This window comes from Oenanthe melanoleuca, chromosome 1A, assembly GCF_029582105.1.
Source record: "Oenanthe melanoleuca isolate GR-GAL-2019-014 chromosome 1A, OMel1.0, whole genome shotgun sequence".
NCBI lineage: Eukaryota > Metazoa > Chordata > Aves > Passeriformes > Muscicapidae > Oenanthe > Oenanthe melanoleuca.
The window spans coordinates 16,609,692-16,632,431 of NC_079334.1; the positions used below are offsets into that span (position 1 = coordinate 16,609,692).

At 40.2% G+C, this 22,740-nt stretch overlaps 2 protein-coding genes and 1 long non-coding RNA gene across 13 annotated transcripts in view; 2 read left to right on the forward strand and 1 right to left on the reverse strand.

Moving 5' to 3' along the window:
• Window positions 1-10,696, forward strand: part of CAPRIN2 (caprin family member 2) — a 32,889-nt gene extending 22,193 nt beyond the window's left edge. For 2 of the 9 annotated variants that reach the window (XM_056512994.1, XM_056512972.1), the window contains exons 14-19: window positions 1,229-1,381; window positions 4,261-4,444; window positions 6,047-6,169; window positions 7,434-7,534; window positions 8,251-8,317; window positions 9,778-10,696. In XM_056512994.1, the coding sequence (XP_056368969.1) occupies window positions 1,229-1,381; window positions 4,261-4,444; window positions 6,047-6,169; window positions 7,434-7,534; window positions 8,251-8,317; window positions 9,778-10,346 (1,197 nt within the window). In that variant the 3' untranslated portion in view covers window positions 10,347-10,696. Of the gene's footprint in view, window positions 1-1,228; window positions 1,382-4,260; window positions 4,445-5,986; window positions 6,170-7,433; window positions 7,535-8,250; window positions 8,318-9,777 lie in introns of all 9 variants that reach the window. The other 7 variants (XM_056512981.1, XM_056513010.1, XM_056512988.1 and 4 more) reach the window with 4 other exon arrangements.
• Window positions 10,697-16,420: 5,724 nt separating this feature from the next.
• LOC130264801 (uncharacterized) lies at window positions 16,421-18,788 on the reverse strand. Its single transcript, XR_008842517.1, has 2 exons — window positions 18,370-18,788; window positions 16,421-18,262 (listed from the first exon to the last, which is right to left on the reverse strand). It is a non-coding gene; the product is annotated as an uncharacterized LOC130264801 (long non-coding RNA).
• IPO8 (importin 8) overlaps window positions 18,680-22,740 on the forward strand; it is a 48,827-nt gene continuing 44,766 nt past the window's right edge. For all 3 annotated transcript variants that reach the window (XM_056513295.1, XM_056513303.1, XM_056513312.1), the window contains exon 1: window positions 18,680-18,763. In XM_056513295.1, coding sequence (XP_056369270.1) covers window positions 18,680-18,763 — 84 coding nt within the window. The remainder of the gene's footprint in view (window positions 18,764-22,740) is intronic.

Consider the following 22,740-nt stretch of genomic DNA (forward strand, 5'->3'; position numbering starts at 1 on the left):
ATGGTGACAGTGCTCCTCCTGGTGTGCAAGAACACCTCAGTGCTGTCTGAGGAACTGTGATGTATACCTGGTGAGCACAGGACTGGTAGTCTTTAGCCCTAAGCTCTGCATTTAAGTATTAAGCAACTCCTAAACTTCAAGTGTGAGCTAACTATAGAACACGCAGTCTTTGCAAAGCCTTGTTCAACAGAGCTTACCAGAGGTACAACATATCTTCTCATTTAATTCAGTGAGATGTGTTGCAGACTTCACTAAGTGCTTGAAGCAATGTACTGTTCTTAAAATGATCTGACTTTCCAAGGCTAGTTGTGCAACCAGTTGTGTAAGAAGAGTAATCTAAATCTGAATCTCTAAAGCTAATTACTTGAAGCTTTGGTTAAGATGACTGTTTAATGCTTTGGAATTAATGCTTGTCCTGGTCTTTTAAAATCCATTTGTTTCAACTTTTGCACTGGTGTTTCGTAGCTTTATCAGAGCTCTGTAGTTCTACTTGTAATAGCATGTGCATTATGGCTTCCTCTAGGCATCAAGATCACTTTCTCAAGAGAAAGAGAAATATACTTCCCAGCCTCTGTATCAGACATGTTCATTTATTTCTGAGCCACTGATAGCATTTCAGCAACTTAAATATTTACCTTACTTGCAATAGCTCACCTGGGCAATTTCAGTCTTTTTTGGTAAGGCTCTAGACATGTTCTTTTTGACTCCTGATTCCTACAGATATTGGTGTTCTAAATCAACAATTCATTTTGCCATCTGCACAGCTGAGGCCTAATGCTGGTTAATACTTTATCTAAGCAGCTCAGTGTTGTTTCTAAGCAAAAAAAACTTCCTAAGTTCCTCCAGAAAAGAAAAGTAATTTTTAATATCAGCCAAAGAATCTTCTCCTACTAAATGGAACTGAAAGCATTCTGTGTGTTCTTTAGGGGTGGGCAAAAATACCTAATGTCTCTTTATGGTGATATTATTCCAAAGAATGGTATGTATAGTAGCTCATAGGCACATTTCACTTAATCAGCAGAGACTGCAATAGAAGTACTGTTTGCTGAGGATGCACAGCAAGATTTGAAATTGTAAGCAAAAGCTATTTTGTAGCTGTGCTATGTCCAAATGTCATCCTGTAGAAACTGCTGACTTCTGCCAGTCTAGGCTTTAGAACAAATTAACTGCTTCTGTTACTGCCTGATAATTATCAAGTGACCTTTCATTACATTTGTTCTTCCCCTAGGCAACTATTCTCCTCCCAAGTGAGCCACAGTCGCCATTGCCTACTTCAAGCACCCCCATGTCATCAGTGCCACCAGCACAAAGCTTTCAGTCTCCTCCAGCAAGCAGCAGTTCTGTCACAATAACAGCAGCTCCCTTTCAGGCTATGCAGACTGTAAGTATGCAGCACACAGAACTGACAACAATGTGGGTCATTTGGGACTAACACAGAGGAACTGGCTCCTCTTGGAATAGTACAGAACTTGATAGATCATTTTGTTTTAACAATAAAACCTAGATTCTTCAGCAATTAAAACAGATCATCTAAGAACAAAGATCCTGGTTTTGCTCTGTGTAGTGCCAAAAAACTAATACTAGGATATCTTAGTAGCCTCAAGAAACTAAGAGGGAGAAGTCAGGCCTGAAATCAAGATTGATAGCTGTGCCCTAAAGTAAGGTGGACTGTACTTGCACTGTCCTTAGGAGAAGATTTCAAATACAGACTTCATTGGAGAAAGGGAATCCTGAAGTATATAAAAATTAGGACAAAATGCTTTCAGAAGCCTGAGTTTGTCTTGTTATACTGTTTGCTTCAGTGGGGTAAAACTCGGTCCACTGGCATAATGGAAAATGTGTTTTTGGAAGACTGGTGTTGCTCATTATTCTATGTTGTTAACAAGTAGTCAGTGTACATATCTAGGAAATATACCACACAATCTGAGATGTTCACTGCAAATACAGACCATCAGTAATGGTGTATGGCCTGAAAAAATAGTGTCCAACATTGCTACTTCCTGGTAATCTGCAGTACAGGCTTAGAGAGGTTCAGAGGAAGGGTCTCCATTTCATTAAGATCAAGTACAGGAAAGGCAATGTTATTTACTCCTCTGGTACATTCTTCACAAGATGATGGAAACTTTGATTTAATGTTTTTCTCAAAAGCAAGCTATAGATTCTCCAAAGGCATTCTCCATTTTAACAAGTACTAGCATAGTTCACAACTTGCTGGACAATCTGTCTTGCAGTATTGAGACATATGTGGCAGGAACTGGTGGAAGAAGGTACCTAATAGACTTTCAGATCACAGTAGTTAACAGCTAAAACTTCTGTGACATCCTGGTGTAGTAAAATCACTGCATTGACTTTTTCTGCTTGGTTTTCTGTATTTGTAGAAGAGGTTCAAGTTGAACCTACCTCAGACACAGAATTGTGATACATATTACATAAGGCAATTCATGGTGGGAGGTGTCTTTTTCCTAAACTAGATGTGTTTAAATTACGCTAAGTGCTTAGGTGATGATTTTTCCTGAAAGTGGACAAGTGGCAGCATACTGTGATTAAGGAATCTGGAATCTTTTGGGGACCCAGTCTGTAAGTTAAGCATCTGCCATGGTATAAATATGAAGTCTTGGTATCAGTCATTTTGATTGTCTGAACTTGCTGTGTTCAGAGTGCTTTGATCATAATACCACTGAAAGTTCACTTGAACTAATTCCATTATTTCAGAGGTGTTAAATGTCTGAGATTGCTTTTAGAATTTTTGGGTAAACCTGGTAAATATCTGTCACTAAGTCATGAGCATGTTCATTCTTGTAGTGGTAGAAGTCTTGAACTTTGCAGCGCAGGGTTTTCTTCTTCCCTACAATGCTTAGATTCTCATCACTCCAGGAAAGCACAGCCATTGGACTTGAGCAGGTAGCCAGGATGACTCCCTGCCGAAGAGGTTTCACAATAACAGTAATGGAAGTACCTGATTACAGTCCTCAAACATCCTATTGCTGCTATTGTGCTTATGGAAACTTAAAGGCAGGCTTGACCTGTAGTCCTAGTCCTTGATTTGAATTCCACCTGTAACCCTCACTGTAGAAAAAAGCAGACAACTTGCTACGAATTCTTCAGGATGTGGGCGATGGCAGCCTGACTGCCCTGCCATCTCAAATTTAATTTAGAAAAAGAATAGCTTTGGATCACTTTTACTGGATGAAGTGAAAAAATTAAAAATAAAACAAAACAGCTTGTTTTAATTTACCATGGTTCAAAATTTATGCTTAACACTTCAGTATCATGAGGCATTTCTACTGCCTCTTAAAAGCAATACTGGGTCTCTTGGCCCTGAAAAAAGTATTAATTTTTTTTTTTAATAATAAGGGCGTCTGCAAATAGCAGGAATTGTCAAGCTGTGAAGCTGTTTCTTGCAGCTGTAGCTTTTGCCCAAGTCTGTCTTCAGAGAGTTTATAGTTTTGGAAAATGTTAGATACACCTGTAGACTCAGTACCAGTACTGCTGACAACTCTTTTTGTGAAATTTAGATCCTTTTAATCAAAACAGACTTTGCCTTTGATGTCAATACTAGTTGTCACTTTTGACAGCATTATTTCTGATAATTGTTATTGGCTATCAAGTAATACAGTCACTGGAGTGACTGAAGTCTGGGTTATTAGATTTAACTAACAGTAATATCTGCTCATCATTGTAGTGCCCAGACTATAACATTTGAATGATAAGACTTACTTAGGTTAAGTGTTTACTCTTGGGTAACATTAAGTGCATAGGAAAGATGAAGCTCCATTTACTGAAGGGGCAATTGATGTTTAATAAGGTGTTTGAGTGGGATAGCAGTGTTATATCAGGTTCCAAGACATGTAGGAAGACCCAGACTCTTCCCAAATGTGAATATCTCATCTTGGGATAGGCTATCCCAGCTTCAGCTTGAGCTGTAAGTGAGGTAGTCAGTGGATTTCACAGTGGATTTCCCATAGGAGGAAAATGGCTTGTTGTATGGTGATTATTCTGCTGACAGAGTACAGTAGTAACTATGGTTAATCGAGTTGTTCCTTGGGTAGTAGCTACATAAAAAGGAGTGTGTTCTGTAAGTTTACTAAAAGGGGAAGGAAGAGAATGGGTATATGTATATTGTCTTTGGTTATTTCTAAGAAACAGCTGGTGTTCTAGAAATATGCTAAAAAGCATATGGATTCAAACCATAGCAGGGTGATGGCATTAGGCAGAGACTTTAGCTGGTAGCATTAAGCACTTTTTTCAAATATGTTGTAGGTATTTAAAGTGAATGCACCACTGCCTCCACGTAAAGACCAGGAAATTAAAGAGGATTCTTCGTATTCAGTGGGATATAACCAGAATTTTTCCACAGCAAGTACACAGACTCCTCCTCAATGCCAGTTGCAATCTTCTCATGTTGCAGAACAAACCTCTCTTTCACAAGAATCTCTGTCCTCGGGTGAGAACTGCACTTGTCTGTTTTGAGTAGTCTTTAAATATGTTCAGCTTGTAATAGCATTTAAATTCATTATAATATCTTGTGAGCACATCTAACCCAGTGAAATTTTTAACAGGTGCTACATAAATGTCTAATATTAGGCATACATCTACTCTAATGTAGTTGATGGTATATAAACTTAATTTCAAAGCTGCTAGCAGGAGGAAAGGCTGGTTCAAACTTGTTTCTTGTTCGTTGTAAACGAACAGACTGTCACTTACATGCCTGAATTTCCCAGTAGGTGAGAAATTCAAATATACAGTGATACTTGTCAGTCAAACAATTTCCTTGGAATGGTAACAATGATACAATACTCTTATTTGAAACCATTGATTTGATCTCTGGTAATAGTGCTGTCAGTACTGGGATTTGCTGAATAGCAAGTAAGAAAGCTGGGATAAGTTTCCAGTCTGGCCTGAGAAATACTGAACTAGTAAGTGGTCTTGAGCTGTTGCACTGAACACAAACGTGACTTTAGTGCAAGAGGTGGATTTGTATAGCTGACACTAAATTTGACATGAAACTGGCCCCTAAATGTCTTGAGGTTTTAGGACAAAAGAAAGTGGCAACTAGGGACCTTGATTCGTAAGGCCATATAATTAAATGGCTCAAGGTCATTTACAACTGTTTTTCTGCTACAGTGATTTTCACAGGTCTTAGACAAAAAACAGACTGATAGTGTGTGAAGCCAATGAGACATTAAGAACTCAAAAGAACAGTGTAAGTGGAGAAGTCAGGAAAGCATGTTTAGCTTGTGTTCCTTCTCATCACTGAGACTATTGGTGATAAGCCTTTTTTGGAAAATCATGATTTTATTAGCCTTCTGCAATGGCTCTGCACAGATTTCACATAGGGGTCTGTATTGTTGTTCTGGATCAACTTTAGGCTTTTTTGATTGAAATAAAGCATGGTCTTATGCAAGTACATTCATGGTTGCAAGGTTTGTGTTTAAAGCTAGCCACTCACTTGCCCTTGTGAATGAAAAGCATTATTGAATACACTTTGCCTGGAGTTTAACTGCCTAGTATGTGGTAGGAGTATCTATTGAAGAGACTGAACCCAAGTGTCTGCTTCCCATAGTTCATATTGCTATCTAGGTGGGACGGAGTTTTGTCTCACTGTTTCAAGGAATGTCAATACCAAGGTGACCTAGTTTATAAGTGAAAATTCTTAATCAAATGTGACTTGTTTTTTAACCTAGATTGGGTATTTTCATGCTGCTGGCAAGCTTGTTCTCACCTGTGCAACTGACTCATGTTGAATGCATTAGGGGCTTACAATGAGAGCCTGAGAGTCTACAGTACATTTTACCAAGCACTACACTGTGGAAAAAAAAGGAAGGCTCCAATCACTTAAATGAAGTAATGAAGGGACAGAAGAACAGAATATTCAGAACAGCTTAATTGGTCTCTGAAAGTCCTAATACTGCCCTTGCTTCTGTGTGTGGTAACTCACTGCAGTTATAAAAAGCTTTGACTTATCTGTGCCTTCTGTTTTAAACAGTAAACTATCAACCTGATGGAGCTGTTCCTGTTAGCAATGGTAGCCTTGCCTTTTATCCAGCACAGGCTAATGTTATTCCCAGACCTCCTCAGCCCTACCTCAACAGCCGTGGGTCTGTCAGAGGGTCTGCTAGAGGTGGAAGGTCACTGGCTAATTCGTATCGCTCCCCTGGTGGGTACAAAGGTATGTCTGTGTTTACAGTCATCCTAAAGAACCTCTAATGTACTGCCAGTAGGACATGATTTAACAGAACAAAGTATCCATGTTCTATATATGAAATGTCTCAAAACAAGGCTTTAAGGGCAGTGTGCAGAGAACAGGGCCCTCTGTTGTAGAATTTAAGGAAGTTCTTTCTGACTTTTGTGTGATATGTCAGGCTAAATGGCAGAGCAATTTCATAGCTTGCCTAAATATGAAGATAGAAACTTTCACTTATAGCTTATTAGATTACTCATATGGACTTTTCTGTTGGCAATTTCATTTGCTGTTCTGAACTTTTTACCCACATAATTCTTTTTCTTGGCATCTTGCTGACAAATTGGGCAAGCGCATCTTTCTCTTCAGATCTCTTGCTGTGTTTGCCCAAAACAAAGTATTTTTTTGGCTAGCACTGCTCATTTTAATCTTCCCAGCTGAAACCAGGATGGGGGAGAGGTTCCCAGTAGTGAAGAGCCCTTCTAGATGAATAACAAACTGAAGAGTTTTAAGAAGAGGCTTATTTGGTCTCTGCAGACCAAATCTTTTGCTGCTAGCTGAAGTACTAGAGAAAGTTTCAGCCGACTTTAGGCAGTTACTAAATCAAGATTGTTGGTAGCTACCAGCTGCAGGTTGTGGCCTGTTCCTCTTTGAAGTGGAAGGGCGCTAAGTCTGTGATGGGTGCTTCAGTTGTTGGGCTGAGTCTGCTCAGTTACCTTGTAGGAATATGTACCAGATGATGAGTTTTAGTTTTGACTTACCACCAAACCCTGGGATGCTGTTATCTGATATGAAATTGCTTGCAGCTCTGCTTTGGTAGTTAAATAAGAGTTTTAAATAAATAAGCTAATAGCTAAAGAGGCAAAATATTATAGTAGCCCATAAATGTTTATCAGGAATAGCTGAGTATATGTAACAAAAGGAAGTGTTACTTAATCCAATTTCTGGATTTAGCAAGCTTTTCAGCTGTTCTGTGACATCCCATTAGTATCACAGGCAATGGATAAGGCCTAATGTTAATATTCTTAAATATCAATTTTGATATAGCCACAGTGCACAAGTTATGAGTAGCTAATGAAATGCATTTGTTATAGGAGTAGCAAGGTTCCTATTCAATTCCTAATTTAAGAATAGCTCTGTTACTGATAACTTGATGTACATAATTGCCAAAAAAAGAGCTGTAGTTATATTCTGGACTTGTACTATAAATCAAACAATGAATGATACTGAATAATCAACTCTATTTGAACAGGTTTTGATGCTTACAGAGGTTCACCTTCATTAACTAATAGCAACTATGGCCAGCTACAGTTTCCTGGTAGAGATTATGCTGGAATGCCATATTCTCAGAGGGTAAGTATTGACTTTATTTCCAGTAGCCTTCCACTGTACAGGAGCCAAATCCTCTTACATGATAGTTTTTCCTTATCCTAATAGGTGAACTATTGCTTAGAAGCTAGAGGTTAGTTTTGTTTCACAGACAAACCCTTTTGTGGAATGCCAGACTGCAGCTGAAATAAGTCAGTTCAGACAGGCAACATCTCTGTATGACAGATGTTGATTTTAGTCTGAAAGGAATCTTTGAAATGTAAACAGATGGTAAATAACATATTATAGGAGTCTTGTCTATTATTTAAAAGTTGGTTCACTAAAATGCCTCTAATGTAAAATAATAAACTCTTTCATGGACTGGCTGATAATGTGGTTAGGCCAAAAAAACCCCCATAAATAAAATGTGAAAAGGCAAAAGCTCCTGATGTGAGGGAGGGTCTGTCAATATCTTCTGTGCAAGCTTGTGGACTTTGAACAGACTTGAGATTTAAGAGTAGTGCTCAGTAACCTCAACTCAATCCAGAGTTAAGAAGCTAACTTGCTACAACAAGCATCAAAGTAGATATTTTAATTTCATACAAGCTATTAGAAAAGTAAATTTTCCATAAGTAAAGCTGTTTATCTATGCCTTGTTTCTGAACTGTTACAGTCTATTCTAGAGATTGAATTCATTGTGCAAAAAAGTGTATTTGTCTCACATGAGTTCAGATTTGCTTATAGCCATCTTCCTCTTTTAGGATATTAATTACCAACAGTGCTATAAACGAGGTGGGATAAGTAGTGGTCCTCGAGCAAGTTCAAGAGGTAAGGCCAACATCAGGACCCTGGTGGTCCAGTACGTGCTTGGGCATTGCAGCTGGGGTGTTACTGGAAACAGTGTGAAAAGCAGAATACCATCACTTACCTAAGCTCAGAACAACCTTGGTGTGAGTTAACCAAGTCTAGCTGGAGGCTTGAGTGCTGTTATTCCACAGCATTGAAGACCAGAAGATTTAATTTCACTATTCTCAGTCTAGAGTCTTCATGTCAAAATTGACACAATGGTACCTTACTGAACTTGACAAATAACCTGACTAGGAAAGCACACACAGAGCAATTCCTTGCGTTCAAGGAAGAAGCACTGGGTTTCTCCCCTTAAATGTGCAGTTTCCCCTTAGTCTACCCAGAATATCAGATCAGACTTTGTAAAATAATTTTTTCTATGAAAATGTATTTGGTAATACAGGTTTACTCTGTATTTCCATAGTGGAGTGTAAAACAAAGAAATAAGGCTAGTTATTGGAGTCCAAGTGTGAATAGCATGTTTTCTCAAAAAGTTGAAAGCAAAATGATTTGTTCCTACTGTGTGTGCTGGAAAAAGATGGGCTTCCAGTGCTGCAGGTGAGAATTGAGATGTAGAGTAGCTGTAGATCACTATTTTAGACACTAAAGGGAAATCATGGCATATTGTGGAAGCTGTTTAAGTATAAAGCAGGTCATATCCAACTTGAGGGATGATTCATAGAATATACTTCAGCAGAGAACTGAATAGGAGATCATGGTGAATTAACAGCTGATGGAAGTACTCATTAGCATTAGGATCTCACAGCAACTTCATTTATTTCAATGTCTGCCTTAAAGTATTGTTTTGCAGTGGAAATAAGAATGGTTTGCAGTTTGACTGCGACTGCTCTAAATTTCTCAGATCTAATAATGTTTTCATTCTAGATCCTTTTAACTTGGATATTTGGAAAGATTAACAGCTTTATTTTGGGGAGTGAGGTGCAGAAGACTTAAAAGCAACACTAGTTTGTCAGACTTAAAATATTCTAGCATCATAAGTTGACAAGGTCCATGAGAAATGCAACTGCAGAAGAACAGTGTTGAGTAACATGAAGTGAAAATTGAAATCTTGAAGATGACTTGGCTCTAACTTTGTCAGAGTTTTCAGCAATTACATTTTATTTCCTCTCAGAAGTTAGCATATGCTTTTTAAGTTGATATGACACACTAAAGCAAAAACGATTACAACCTTCTGCCCTCTCCTACTTGGAAGTATAAGAAGTAATTGTTCATAGCCCAGTTATGTCCCATCCTGCTCCATGCAATTGTGATGAATGTAAGCCAGCTTCAAAGTTTTTCTCTCACTGGGGTCCTTTGACAACTTGCTGTGGCTCAAAGATAAATCTGCTGCAAAGCCTGTACACTTGCTGCTTAAGATTATGCCCCAGGCTTAAGGGTATCCTTCTGTTATAATACTTATTACTGCTAATGGTTCTTAACAGCAGGGTGGAGCGACTCCTCTCAGGTGAGCAGCCCAGAACGAGACAATGAGACCTTTAACAGTGGGGACTCTGGGCAGGGAGACTCCCGCAGCATCACCCCTGTGGATATGCCAGTGACGAGCCAGGCTGCCACCATACTGCCAGTGCACGTCTACCCGCTCCCACAGCAGATGAGAGTCGCCTTCTCTGCTGCTCGAACATCCAACCTGGCCCCTGGAACTCTGGACCAGCCCATTGTGTTTGACCTGTTGCTGAACAACCTCGGAGAAACTTTTGATATCCAGTTTGGTAGGTTCAACTGTCCAGTGAATGGTACCTATGTCTTCATCTTCCACATGCTGAAACTGGCTGTAAATGTTCCTCTGTATGTGAATCTCATGAAGAATGAAGAGGTCCTTGTGTCAGCATATGCAAATGATGGGGCTCCTGACCATGAAACAGCCAGTAACCATGCAGTCCTGCAGCTGTTCCAGGGAGATCAGATCTGGCTACGGCTGCATCGGGGGGCCATCTATGGAAGTAGCTGGAAATACTCCACCTTTTCGGGATACCTCCTTTATCAGGACTAAATCCAGTGCAATGTTTACAAAAGAGCTGCTCCAAACACCTTGGTGAGGGGGGTGGGACTAGCTTTGCACTTACTGACTTTATAGAGGATATGTGGTTCCATTATTGGGGGGAAATGGTGGTCCTGTTTTGCAAGGTGAAATCATGGAGTTGGGGTACTGAATCAGCACTAATTTGGCACTTTATCAGTTGTGATGTAGCCTTGCTAATAAAGCTGTGAATGTATATTGTTTGCACTTACCCTAAACTGTATTAATGTCCAGCTTACTACACTATTGATTGCCTCAAGTATGGGCTATTCACAATGCCTTGTTGTGCCTCAATAAAACAAGTTAATATGCATTTTAGTATTAATCTTGCCTGTGGTTTTAATTTTAAGACACATCACTGACCTTTTTCCTGATGTGGGGTGTACATAAATATTACATAGAACTGGTCTCCAAGCTTGAATAATTTAGGGTAATTTGTATTTAACTGGTATTGTTTTAGTTCCTGCTTAATGCCATTCTCAAGTGTGTTACCTTGTGTGGATTAATACTCCAGTGCTCTAGGCAGCATTTGTTGGGTTGTAGTTGTCTTCTTAAAAGAGCCAAGCAGCTAATAGTTGCTATATAGCTGTTTATTGCAAAGGCACATCAGTCTCAAAAGGCAAAGAATCATAAGCTGAAGTCCATGCAAGTTTTGGTATAGAGTCCCAAATAGAAGCAGAAGCTGCTCCCAAGGGTCCCACCAGAGCTGATGTTGCTGTGGCAGCTCCTGTTGTCTTCTTCTTGGGTGTTGATGATGGTGGCAAGAGAGCAGGAACAAAAGCAGAAAAGCAAAGCTCTCTCCCCTCTGCATAGATTCTTATATAGAAATTTCCCAACAAACTAAAGACACAAACTTGAGCCACTACTTCTTAACCTATAGGAATTCTAGTTTCTTAGCACGCCAGGTTATGTGTCAACTGCATATGGTCTATCTTGTTCTATCTGAAAAATGTAAGCAATATTCTTACTATAGTTTTATGTCTAAAACTGTATTCATGGAGCATCCACAGAAACACTAGTATCTATGAGTATGTTTTTCAACCTTCACTAGAACTTGCACTTCCGCTCTGGCATCTGAGATCTTTTTATCCACTAAAAGCACTTAAAGCTTATTCTTACTTGCTTACTTATTCTGAAACTTAAACTTACACCTCTACTTTGTATGAGTGGCTTAACATACTTAAATCCATCCAAAGGTTTTAATTCAATCCCTGCACTCTGATTTCTCTGAAGAATTCAGAGAAACTCTTGACTTATAGACTCCAACAACCTTGATCAAAATGAATTCAAGATTTAGCTACCTTTTTTCTTTCTAAAGGTCAAGGAATTACAAGTGCAGTGCTGCATACTTCATTAGAACTACTTCTTTTAAATAGATACTCTGTAAAAATCTAGCTTGGTCATAGCGTCAGTCCTTCAGTAGTGAAGTAGTTGAAATTCTTAAACCTGCAAACAGTCACTGAAGGGGCTGGCTTACACTGTTATTCAGCTACAATGCATTTTAAAGTTAAAACTCAACTTTGTGAAGCATAAATGTGTATGGCTTCCCTCTGCATGAGATTTGAATCAGATTTTCATACAGGTTATTTCCTCATTTCAGAGAACTGCTGAGGAACTTGGTATTTGTAGTTGAAGCCTGCTGCTTGCATTTTATATCAAACCTGAATATAAATGCTAGGAAGCATTTCTTATATCCCTTTCTTAAAGTACTTGGGCTTTTTGACCAGCCTTCAGCACTCTTGTGGCCTGAGAACTGAACAGCCATGATGTATGTCCTTGCCTAAGCTGCAGTGTCAAATACTATAAATAGTTTAAATGTCTAAAATTGTTAATATGAACTAGTAAGAAGGTAGGTCACTGGCTCTCTCTCCTTTCCAAAAGCTTCAGTAAATTGTTTAAATAGTAGAAAGCATTTGATCTGAGTGTACTAAATAATTCTGACTGGTATATCTAGGGCTGAAGCAGAACTATGCAAAATGAAAGCAGCTGAGCTATCTGCTTATTTTAATAAAAGTAAGAAGCTAAGCTGAATAAACTTCAGATCTGGTATAAAGCTGCTGTTTCTAGCTGAATAGTTTCACAGCTTCCAACTTCAGTTTGCCCTTGCTATCATGCAGATGCCAAGGCAAGTCTGGCATGACTTCACAAAGTTACTGGCATAAAGGTCTTGATTTTGTTCCAAGCTCAGCTGTCTTTTTCATACAGATTTTGAGGGTGATCATATTTTGAGTCTGGATTTAATTCTTTTAGCAAATTTTGAGTGAAGTTGATGTAGGACAAACTTTTGGAAGCCCAGTTTTTACTAGTACAAAAATGTCAAACCTTAACTATTGTACACTAAGCCTGAATTTTGTATGTTCAAACATGCTAGTTCTGACTTTAGCCAATAAAGAGGCTTATTTCTAGAATATCCACTACAGAGTTAATGGCAGTTTAATTAGATATGAGGTAAACATTTTTGTTTCAGGACTTTATCTTGTATAAGATGGATTTTTGCATTCCTAGCTAGAATGAATACAAAGTTTCAGCCAGAATTGTGCAGGTAAGATGAAATTAAAAATCTAATTATATAATTTCTTGATCATAAGTCATGTAATGTATTTTTTTTAAGAGAAGGTTTTTAGGCTTTATCAGCCTGAATCATGATAACTACAGTAGTAGCTACTTTAAAATAAAATGTCTGGGTTTGTCCTGCTATTTTTTATTGAAAAGAATACACTACTTGGAGAAGTCTCACACCTTAGAATAACTAAAAAATATGATTGATTTAATCCTGTAGGTTTCTTACACAGTACCTCCTTAGCTAGAGCTGTTGGTTTTCATTGTGTTTTTAGCCAGCTGTGAACACAGGTTTTGCTAACCTCTGTTACAAAAAGAAGGGTAAGTAATAACTGAACAGGTACTATCCTAAAGAAGGTTTCAGACTAGAAGCAACTCAAAGGGCTGTAACTAAAACTTAAATGCTAAGACTTTAAAAAAAACACTGCAGAAGACCAAGCCAAGCACCTTCTTTTCCGTACCCATAGCTGGCTAAAATCCACTGGTAGAAAATTGCTATTCTGATCTCCAAAATACTTAACAATTTTATGTCATATGATTTTTCCATTATGTTAAACACTAGGGTAGGGATCTCTCATGTTTCTGGACTAATAATTGTTTTTGAAAGCTTCTCAAAGTACTTCAGAATATTTCAGTGCATTTTCTACTGACACAATTTTAGTCTAGTTAGTATGTTCAGACCAATGACCCCTAGTTCTTTATTCTGCTTCTGGGCAAAGAATTTAACAGATGGGTTTCACAACCTCAAAATACTTTACTGTGTAGTTTTCATGTTAATACTGTCTGACAGTGTAAGTTGTATCTACACTCCTTTTTCCTCAGTAATTGGTAAATGAAGTTCATTGAATCATTGCATCAGGAAAAACGCCTTAACTATATAAGGATTATAATCAGGTCTAATTAAAACATAGAAAGGGGCATCATCATTCTGCTAAATTTCCTATTGCTGTTTGCTGTGCAATTTGGATACTACCTAAATTGTGGACACTGCTGAAGGCCTAGGCACATTTTAGCCAGGCCTTTTTCTCAGGTTCTGAGTCTTTTTCTCAGGCCGTGAAACTTTCTTAGTTCCAGCCAGGATTTTTCCCAGGCTAGAGACTTTTTCTTTACTGTAAACACAAGAGATAGAATCATAACAGAGATAAACACCTGCTAGATCCATGTGAAAGCCAGGGAGAAGAGATGTCTCTGTCTCTGTCCAATGAATTGTCTGTATTTTGTTTTTCACAAAGTACCTTATTTAAAGCTATGGCTTCCTTCAATAAATTGCTCTTTAATGCTGTTTCTTGCACCAAGTAAGAAAGTGCCTTGTTGCTGTTCTTTATGCCACTCTGTAACCTTTCATACGGCAAACCTAAATTCTCTCCAATTAACTTCTCTTGTGCAGCCTGCTGAAGATAAACTTTAAAGGAAAGAAACATTGTTTTCATAGTGAGTAAATTTCTGTGTTTCCTTCTCTTGACATCGGTGAAATATTGGAACTACCCTGAAATGGGAGGGTGTAATGGTTTGGCTGGGAGAGAGTTAGTTTTAGTCAGAATAACATGTATAGGGCTGTGTTTTGGATTTGTGACCAAAACGGTGTTGATAACTCAAAGATATTGCTGAGCAGGTTTGCACAGAGTCAAGGCCATTTCTGCTTCTCACACTGCCTCACCAGTGAGTGGGCTGGGGGAGCTCGAGGATTTGGGAGGGGTTAGAGCCAGAAGAGCTGATCCCAGCTGACCCAGACCAGATGATGATGATGTGCTTAGCAGTAGAAGCTGGGGGAAGAAGGAGGAGGGGGGACATTTGGGTTACCGTCTGACATTGCAAGTCATCATTACATGTGATGGAGCCCTGCTTTCCTGGAAATGGCTCAACACCTGCCTGCTCATTGGAAGTGGTGAATGAACGCCTTGCTTGGCTTTGCTTGAGTTTCTGCTTTACCTGTAAATCGTCTTTATCTAAACCCATGGACTTTCTCACTTGCTTTCCAGTTCTTTTCCCTGTGTACTGGAGGGGAGTGACTGTGTGGGGCTGAGCTGCCAGCTCAGGGGATTCAACTGTGATAAAAGCTTTCTTAAAGTTTTCAAAATTCTAATGGGCTTGTGACTTTTGAGGGTTTTTTTCCAGGTCATAGAAGTGAGGGGAGACAATGAATAATCTCCCACCGCTGCCATGGCTGACTTCCTGCAGCTAAGGAAACCTCCATCCTGCAGTCTGCAGTGATGGTGCAGAGAATGTCACTGCTCTGTCCTGATGGTACCTTGTCCTCCCTGACTGCTTTGTTATCTACAGCTACTCCAACAAAACAGTCAGCAAGGGAGATAGCTTTGGAATTTTAACTCTGATCAAAGCTTGTGTCTGGAGGGTTGGGATACATTTATGTGCTGCAGATCATCCCTGCTAGCTCTTTATTAAACCTACACATGTCTTGTGAAGGATATGAAAAGTCTGTTGTGTATTATAATTGGACAGATACAGTGCCATTACTAGGTAAAAATGAATTAACCTTAGTTACATGCTTGTTCACAAATCTCTGATCCACTTAATTTTCTCCCAAATAACAATTCTATTAAGAATGAAAAAACCTTACGCATTCGTATTTGTGGATTGAATGTTTCTTGGCAGTGTTGTGCTTGAAAAAATAATATTGTGAAGTACTAATCTGGAAAGTAGTAGTTAATACAGCTTTTGGGGCCTCGAGTAAGGTTTGAGATGTGGTTGGTATGAAATGAAGGCTTTATGCTAAGTACAGAGTCAATCATTAGTTATTAGTTATTAATCCATGATCATTAGTTATCATTAAGTCACTAATTCACTACAATGAAATAAACCCTGCATTGAAAACAGTGGTTTGCTTTTAGCCCATAGTACATCACACAGAGAAGAGCTGTTTCCTTCCTCATGCTTTTTCAGGAGTGTCTATTGTTAACTAACTTACAACCAGGTGTTAATATTTAGGGTCCTAAAAGGGACTAAAGGGACTTGCTTGGCATGAAAAGAGAGGAGCTGTTCTATGCCAGTAGAAAGCATGTTACATGCAGTTGAGACCTCACCAGAGTGCAAAGCCACCAAAAGTTAAAGGAGTAATTGCAAGCAACCTGCAAGATGTAAGGTTTTTCAAGTTTTGCCCAAAGTTCTTGAATTTAAAGCAGTTATCTTTATGGCAATTCTGTAAAGAATCAGGTCTAATTTTTTGTTCAGGTCAAGCTGGTTACTTTGAAAATCCTTGGTTTCACAACTGAACTTTAAAGTAAGATTGAGTTAAAATAAGATTTTCAAAACTGTTGTCATAGCTCACCTGGAAAGCTTTGGAGCTTTAAAACCCCCACACCTTGGCTTTGCATTATCTCCCTATTTCCCTGGTACTATTATTCTTTCTTTTTTTCCTTCCTTGCATACTGGTGCAACTTTAATTTGTTTTAGTTTTTTTAATATTTCACTTGTCCCTTCACATTGGATCTTTTGTCACCAGCAGTTAGAGAACTGACAAGAAAAATCTCTGAATTTTACCTCAGATTCCTTATTTGCAGATTAGCAGAACAGGTTAAAAAAACAAAGACAACCATTCACTGTAAGTAGATGAAACTCCAAATATTAACAGAATCTTTGCTCCAACAAAAAGGCATATCAGTTCTTGCTTACAAGTAGTTACTTTCATCCTGAAGTTTTTGAAGTCATATAAAAATATTTCAGTTAATGACTAAACTTATTTTTAGACTAACATAATCAGTGGTATCTATGGAGGTTCATGTTGTACAGAAAGAAGGATTGGGCATCCAGCAAACCCAGGAAACAGGTAGACTACAATGCTTGTAACACTAAAAGTACCATTTTAAATGCAAGTGGTAAGTGCAATAAAATTCTGAAAAAACATTTTAGGCAGATGTTATAATACCCTTTAAGTATATTCTGTTCTTTATTGATATGTTTTACATCATTAGCTCTACAGAAATCCTTCAACGAATAAATTTAATAACTTTTAGGTTCACTTACCACAGATGAATGCACATGCACTGCTCTTAAACTGGCCATAACATGCTAATTTGGGAGAAGGGAATAGAGATACACCACTACAAATCCTTTAAAGCAATTTGAATTTGCTATGATATGGAATCCAAGAATTTTTAAATGGGCAGTTTTCCCTGGACAATTTATTACCTTAATCAAAATGGGACAGCAACAAAGAATTACCATAGTTGATAATATATACTTTTTACACTAACATTGTTTTTGTTTTAATTTTATAGTTACTGAGCATACTTGCATCTGCTTTTAAGAAGAAATGGAAAGGTCAATGACAGTGCATATGATTTCTTGCTAGATGCTGTAGAGCTGCATCACAGGAGAAAGGAAAGATAATGATCAGGTGTTCTGCAACACTTCAAAAGGTGGTGAAAACCACAAGAGAGCGCACAATCTCCACATGCCAGGTAGGTGCAATTTATTGTGACAGCTAGATTTCTTTTTAATTAGAGGCAAAGTTACTAAGGGACCTTTAAAATTATTATTAAGTCACTATAGTGCCAGTCGCTGTAATGTTTTGGTTTATACTGTAATTACAATGAACAAATTACATATTGTCCAATTGTACTATTAAGGCACCTATATAATGGGATGATCTTGCAATTGCTGTTGTGTTTGACTCCTCCTAAGTATGGCAAACAGTCTTTCTGTTCTCACTACCAGTTAATCACATTCTCTAGTTTGTAAATGTTATGTAAAACATCACCTGCAGAAGTAACCAAAGGATTTGGCTCACCAAAACCGTATTAGTCAGAGGTTTTTCTGGTCTGTTTACCCGAGAATTACACCTTTGACAGACATCTTTCTTACACCTCCACGGATGCTTAAATCTTACTTCACTTGCATGTTCTAGGATTTAAGGGGGAAAATAACAGGCAAGAGGTGGAGAGTTAGGGTGGGACAAGTGTTTTGAGTTTTGAAGTGTTAGAGGTGGTGTTTGTATATTCCTGACAACCTGAGGGGTAAGCATCTCCCACTCGCTCTCACACACAAACTGCATTAAGATAAGCAAACCCCCTCCAGGTCCTACCAATCTCCATAATGATGAGGACAAGTACCACAGAGAAACCTGCTCAGAAGCAGAGTAGGAATTACGACGTGTGACCCAACTGTGCATTTCAGTCAGCTCCTTGCAGCAAATTTTTTGTGTCTTCCTGTCTGCTCTCAGTGGTTCTTGTCATCCCTGCGGCACCGGGATAAGTGAGACCAATGCCAGTTCTCCTCCATGGGCCCGACCTCCCCGCGCAGATCCCGCGGTCTCACTCTTCATTCTTGTGCGAGCGACTCGCGGGGTAACAAATACAGAACACCCAAGCTACCTAGAAAAACAGAGTAAACTATTAAGAAAGAGAAATGGGATTTTAAAATCCTAATTTAAATATAATCCGTGCAGGGCGTGGCGGGAGCCACCCCCGGCGTTCCGTACAGAGCCATGGCCGCCCCCGTGGAGTCCCGGCCGGCGAGCCCTCCCGACGGACTCCTATCCGTACAACAACATGGCGGCCACCTCTCGCCGACCCCTTCCCGAAGCCAGAAGGCGGCGCCGCGGCCGTAAAGCAGCGCCCGTTTCCCGATATCCAGCTGTCGCAAACCGGTGAATGGCTGTGCAGAGGGGCCGGGGGGGGTGGGGGACGCGGGCCCGCGCTGGTGGCACGGGGGGGCGGCGGCGCTAGCGGCGGCTCCTCCGCGTCCTACTGCCCCAGGAAAGCGCTGCCTGCCGGCGGGCGAAGAGCAAGATGGATCCCAACAGGATCATCCAGGCGCTGAAGGGCACCATAGACCCCAAGCTGCGCGTCGCCGCCGAGAACGAGCTCAACCAGGTAAGGGGGCACCCGCGGGCGGCCCGCCCCACGCGCGGCACGGGGGTGTCCGGCCCCGCCGGCAGGGGCGGGAGGCGCCCCCTGCTCCGCGCCGGGAGCGCCCGAGGGGGGCCGGGGTCGGGGCCGGGACGGGCGGGTCGCTGCCCTCGCTCGGTGACCGCGGTGCTGTGTCGCCGGGGCAGGCGCTCCCGAGGGCGGCAGCCCGGCGCTCGGCGTGGCCGGGCGCTGCCGCTCGCTGTTGGAAGGGATGACATTGGTGTGGCCCAGCGCGGGTCGCGCCCTGTCGCTCCCGGGGGACGGGCGGCAGTGACGCTCGGGGGGCGTTGTGTCCCGTTCAGCAGCACGGCAAGTGGAAGTTGGAGGAAGGTTTTGTGGACAGTATATGTCGTGGCATCCTACAGCTAATCACAGAAATACAGAGTTGGAAGGGACTCATCAGGATCATCGAGTCCAACTCCTGTCCCAAGCCAGCAGCATCCCCAAGAATCGCACCTTGTATCTGAGAGTGTTGTCCAGACTCTTGGACTGTGTCAGGCTTGGTGCTGTGACCACTTCCGCGGGGAGCCTGTTCCGGTGCCCAGCCACCCTCTGGGGGAAACACCTTCTCCTGGAGTAGCGGCAGTATGCCCTGAATGAAGCTGTGGCCCCAACCTTTGAACGTTCGAGAAAAGAGAAAATTCCCTTCACAGCAGTAATAAAGCTTTATTTTCTATGCTTTGATGGAATATTTGATCAGTTCTCTTTGAGGACTTGGGATTTCTTGGTTGTGTTGGTGTGTTAACAAACAGTGAGAATTGGCTGTCAGGAATAATTCTCTTTAGGATTGCTCCTCCAGCTTGGTTTTATATTTAGGCAACTTAAAACTCCTTCTGAATTAGATACAGCTAATCCTTGCTTTAGCAGTCGGTAAATTCCTTTAGTAAATCAGTGGATTAAGTGTTGGACATTGAGAATGCTCTTGTGAATATTTAGATAAGGATGCAAGGCTTTTTTCTCTTTTTGGCATAATTACTTCAAAAATCCATCAGTATCTGTTTGTATCCCTACTATTAAGGGCTGAGAGGGAAATGACAAATATTTGTCAGCAGCCTGTTGCACAGCAGTACAAACTACAATACAAACTACTCCTACTACAGTGTTCTGTTCAGAACAGAGAGGCAGCTTCTGGGTTCCTGGGTCGTGCTTCTAACACTGTCATCACCAGTAAGTACTGTGAAGCTCAAGAGCAGTCTTAAAAGCATTTTAAGGTTGAGAGCTGTAAAATGTTCTAAGTGATAGTGCAATTCTCATGAAAGACTCAAGAGTGCAAGCAGACTTATTGAGAACAGGTTGAGATGCAGATTTTTCTTCTAAAAGACTTGATAAATTTTCTTTTTTCTAACTAGTATGAAGAATGAATCCTGGAATGGAGACATAGCTATTTTTGTGTAGGCTTCCTGTTACTAGGTGAGGCATGATGTGTCTGACATAACGTGCTGGTGCAGTGCTGGGTTTGACATGACTCTCTGGATGAGAGGAACAAAAGTGCTCCTGAACAGTGTTGCTTAATGTGGGACTTTGACATCTTGAAGCTTTTTAGTGCTTTTGAAGCCAGGCTTCAAAGCGACAAGTCAGACTCCCCTCCTGTGTATCTGATGGCACTGTTGACATGTCCCTGTGCTCCTGCAAGTGCTGGGATCCAGGTGCTGTTCTAGCATTTATCTTGTTCTAGCAGAGGGACCAATCCACCAACCAAACAGAAAACTCTCGGGCAGTAAGTACCCAAAGTGGTGATGGAGCCCTTGGCTGGACAGAACAGGAGTCACCTTTATTCTGTGTCACAGTTACAGGCATGCTGCTCTTGAGACAGATTTGGGAGTGTTGAGGTAAAACTTGGCTGTTAGCTCATCTGCAGTGTACATTGGCATTCAGCTTTGAATCCAGATACTGTTGTGAGCTTCCCAGACACTGCAAATCCTACTACTGCCCCAAGACAGACCCTGTCTGTAGGCACCTCAGTGCTGTACCAGTACAGAGTCCTTTAGAACAATATCCTAATAGTCCTGACTCCATAGTTTGCCTACAGTATAGAGCATGGGGAATAGTTTATGTGAACGAAAGCTCTTCTACTGTAAGAAGACCCAGCGTGTTTGAAAATGCTTCTTTCTCCTCTGTATGTTCCTGCACCTGTGTAAAGATACCCCTAAATCAATGAATTTGCTGTCTGCCTTCTGGATTATCACCTAATTACATTTAGAAATGGAATCAGGATTCTTTTTTTTTTTGTTGTTGTTCTTGTCCTTTTTATATATATTAGAAGGCTGCTTGTGAATTTTCTTCCTTTTGCAGCTAGAAACAAGTGTTGGTTTTCATCCAAAATTACTTTATGGTCCATTTACATCCATTTGTGCCAATCTTACTTCTTAATTAGAACAGGTTTCTTGGTACCCTCTTTGACAGATTTGTCAGAGGCTGATCCCTTAGAGGCCTATTTTTCTAGCCTCAGCAGGCTATGTTTCCTTTGCTATATCATAAAACTGAATTTATGAAATCTACTAATAGGAGCACAGCTCTTCTCTACACCAGTTTCCCTTTGAAATAATCTTTCTTGTGGAGTCTGGTCGTTTGTGTTTGCAGTGTTCCAGAAAGTCTTGTGCCCAATTCTGTTAATACCTCGTTAAATACTAAATCTACTGTTATCTTCTTTGTGTCCAACATCTATATGTTTCTTATGGCTCAATATACTAAAGTCCCTTGATCCTTTTATTCTGTTATTGTTCTTCACTCAGAAACCTCAAGTTTTTGGGAGAAATTTTGTCATCCTTGAGTACCTGATGGTGCACTTTGGCCTCTTACCCCATTCCATTTTTGTTGGCACAGTTCTATAGATCATTCAGTTCTTAGTAGGATTTTTCTGATCTCTCTCCTTGGTTGATGCTCCTTCCAGATCATCAACAAACTTCACTTTTCTCTGTGATCTGAATACAAGCGTGGGATTTATTTGAAATCTGATTCTAGAGCTGTAATTTCCTACCAGGTCAGTGTCTATGTCATGTAATTGCTGTAATTTCTCTTTTAGCTTCTTGGATTTCCAAGTGTACACATCTTTCCATCTCCCTCTTTTTCTTTTGCCCCCCCCCCCCCCCCCCGCCCTTTTTTTAGTTCAGCTCTCTTGCATAATCAACATACACTTGATGATGATATTTATCACTCACACTGTACTTAGTAGAACGGTTAGTTATCATACCAAGAAATATACTCAGTTTCTGTGCATTGTTTGTCAGTATCTGTCCCAGGCTATTACTCCTGTTGTATCTGTCTTGTGGACTTCAAGGACTTTTGCTGGGGTCATTTATTTATATACATTAGGGTTATATACTGCTTTCCTGTGCCAGTTCTTGGAATGCTGTGAAACATACTGTCTGATTACTGAACATACAGATTCATTCTAATTCCAGTTCAGATAGGATTCCCATACAGTTTTTATGCATTAGTGTTTGGTGGCTCAGCATGCTGTAATGCTTTCCTTTGGCCTGTAGCAAAGGAGATAACAAGAACTCAATTGCACAAATACAGTTGGGCTTTTAAAATATTGAGTAGGAGTTACATAATTTGGCTTTGACAGCAATTGAGTAGCAGTGCTGGAAGAAGTGTGAAAAGATTACCCAAAAGCAGGAGAGTCCAGAATAAAGTTTGGCTTCCTTCCATATCTTTCCATGTCTTTGTTAAGCTGGCTGCCATAGCAGGCAGGGATCTTAAGGCCACTCTGAAAGTACCAGTGAACACTTCATGATACCTAGAGGGAAAAATCTGAGACCATTTTGGTGAGGAAGTTGGCTTGTATAATTAAAACTTATGTGGAAAGTGAAGTTTCTTTAATACTGATGAATGAATTTGGTAGCAGAACCCACAGAGGAAAGAAATTAAGGTGGGTTCTTACACAAGCTTATTCTCACTCTGTGTGAAAACACTGTGTGTTTTCCCCTCCCCACAAAGTA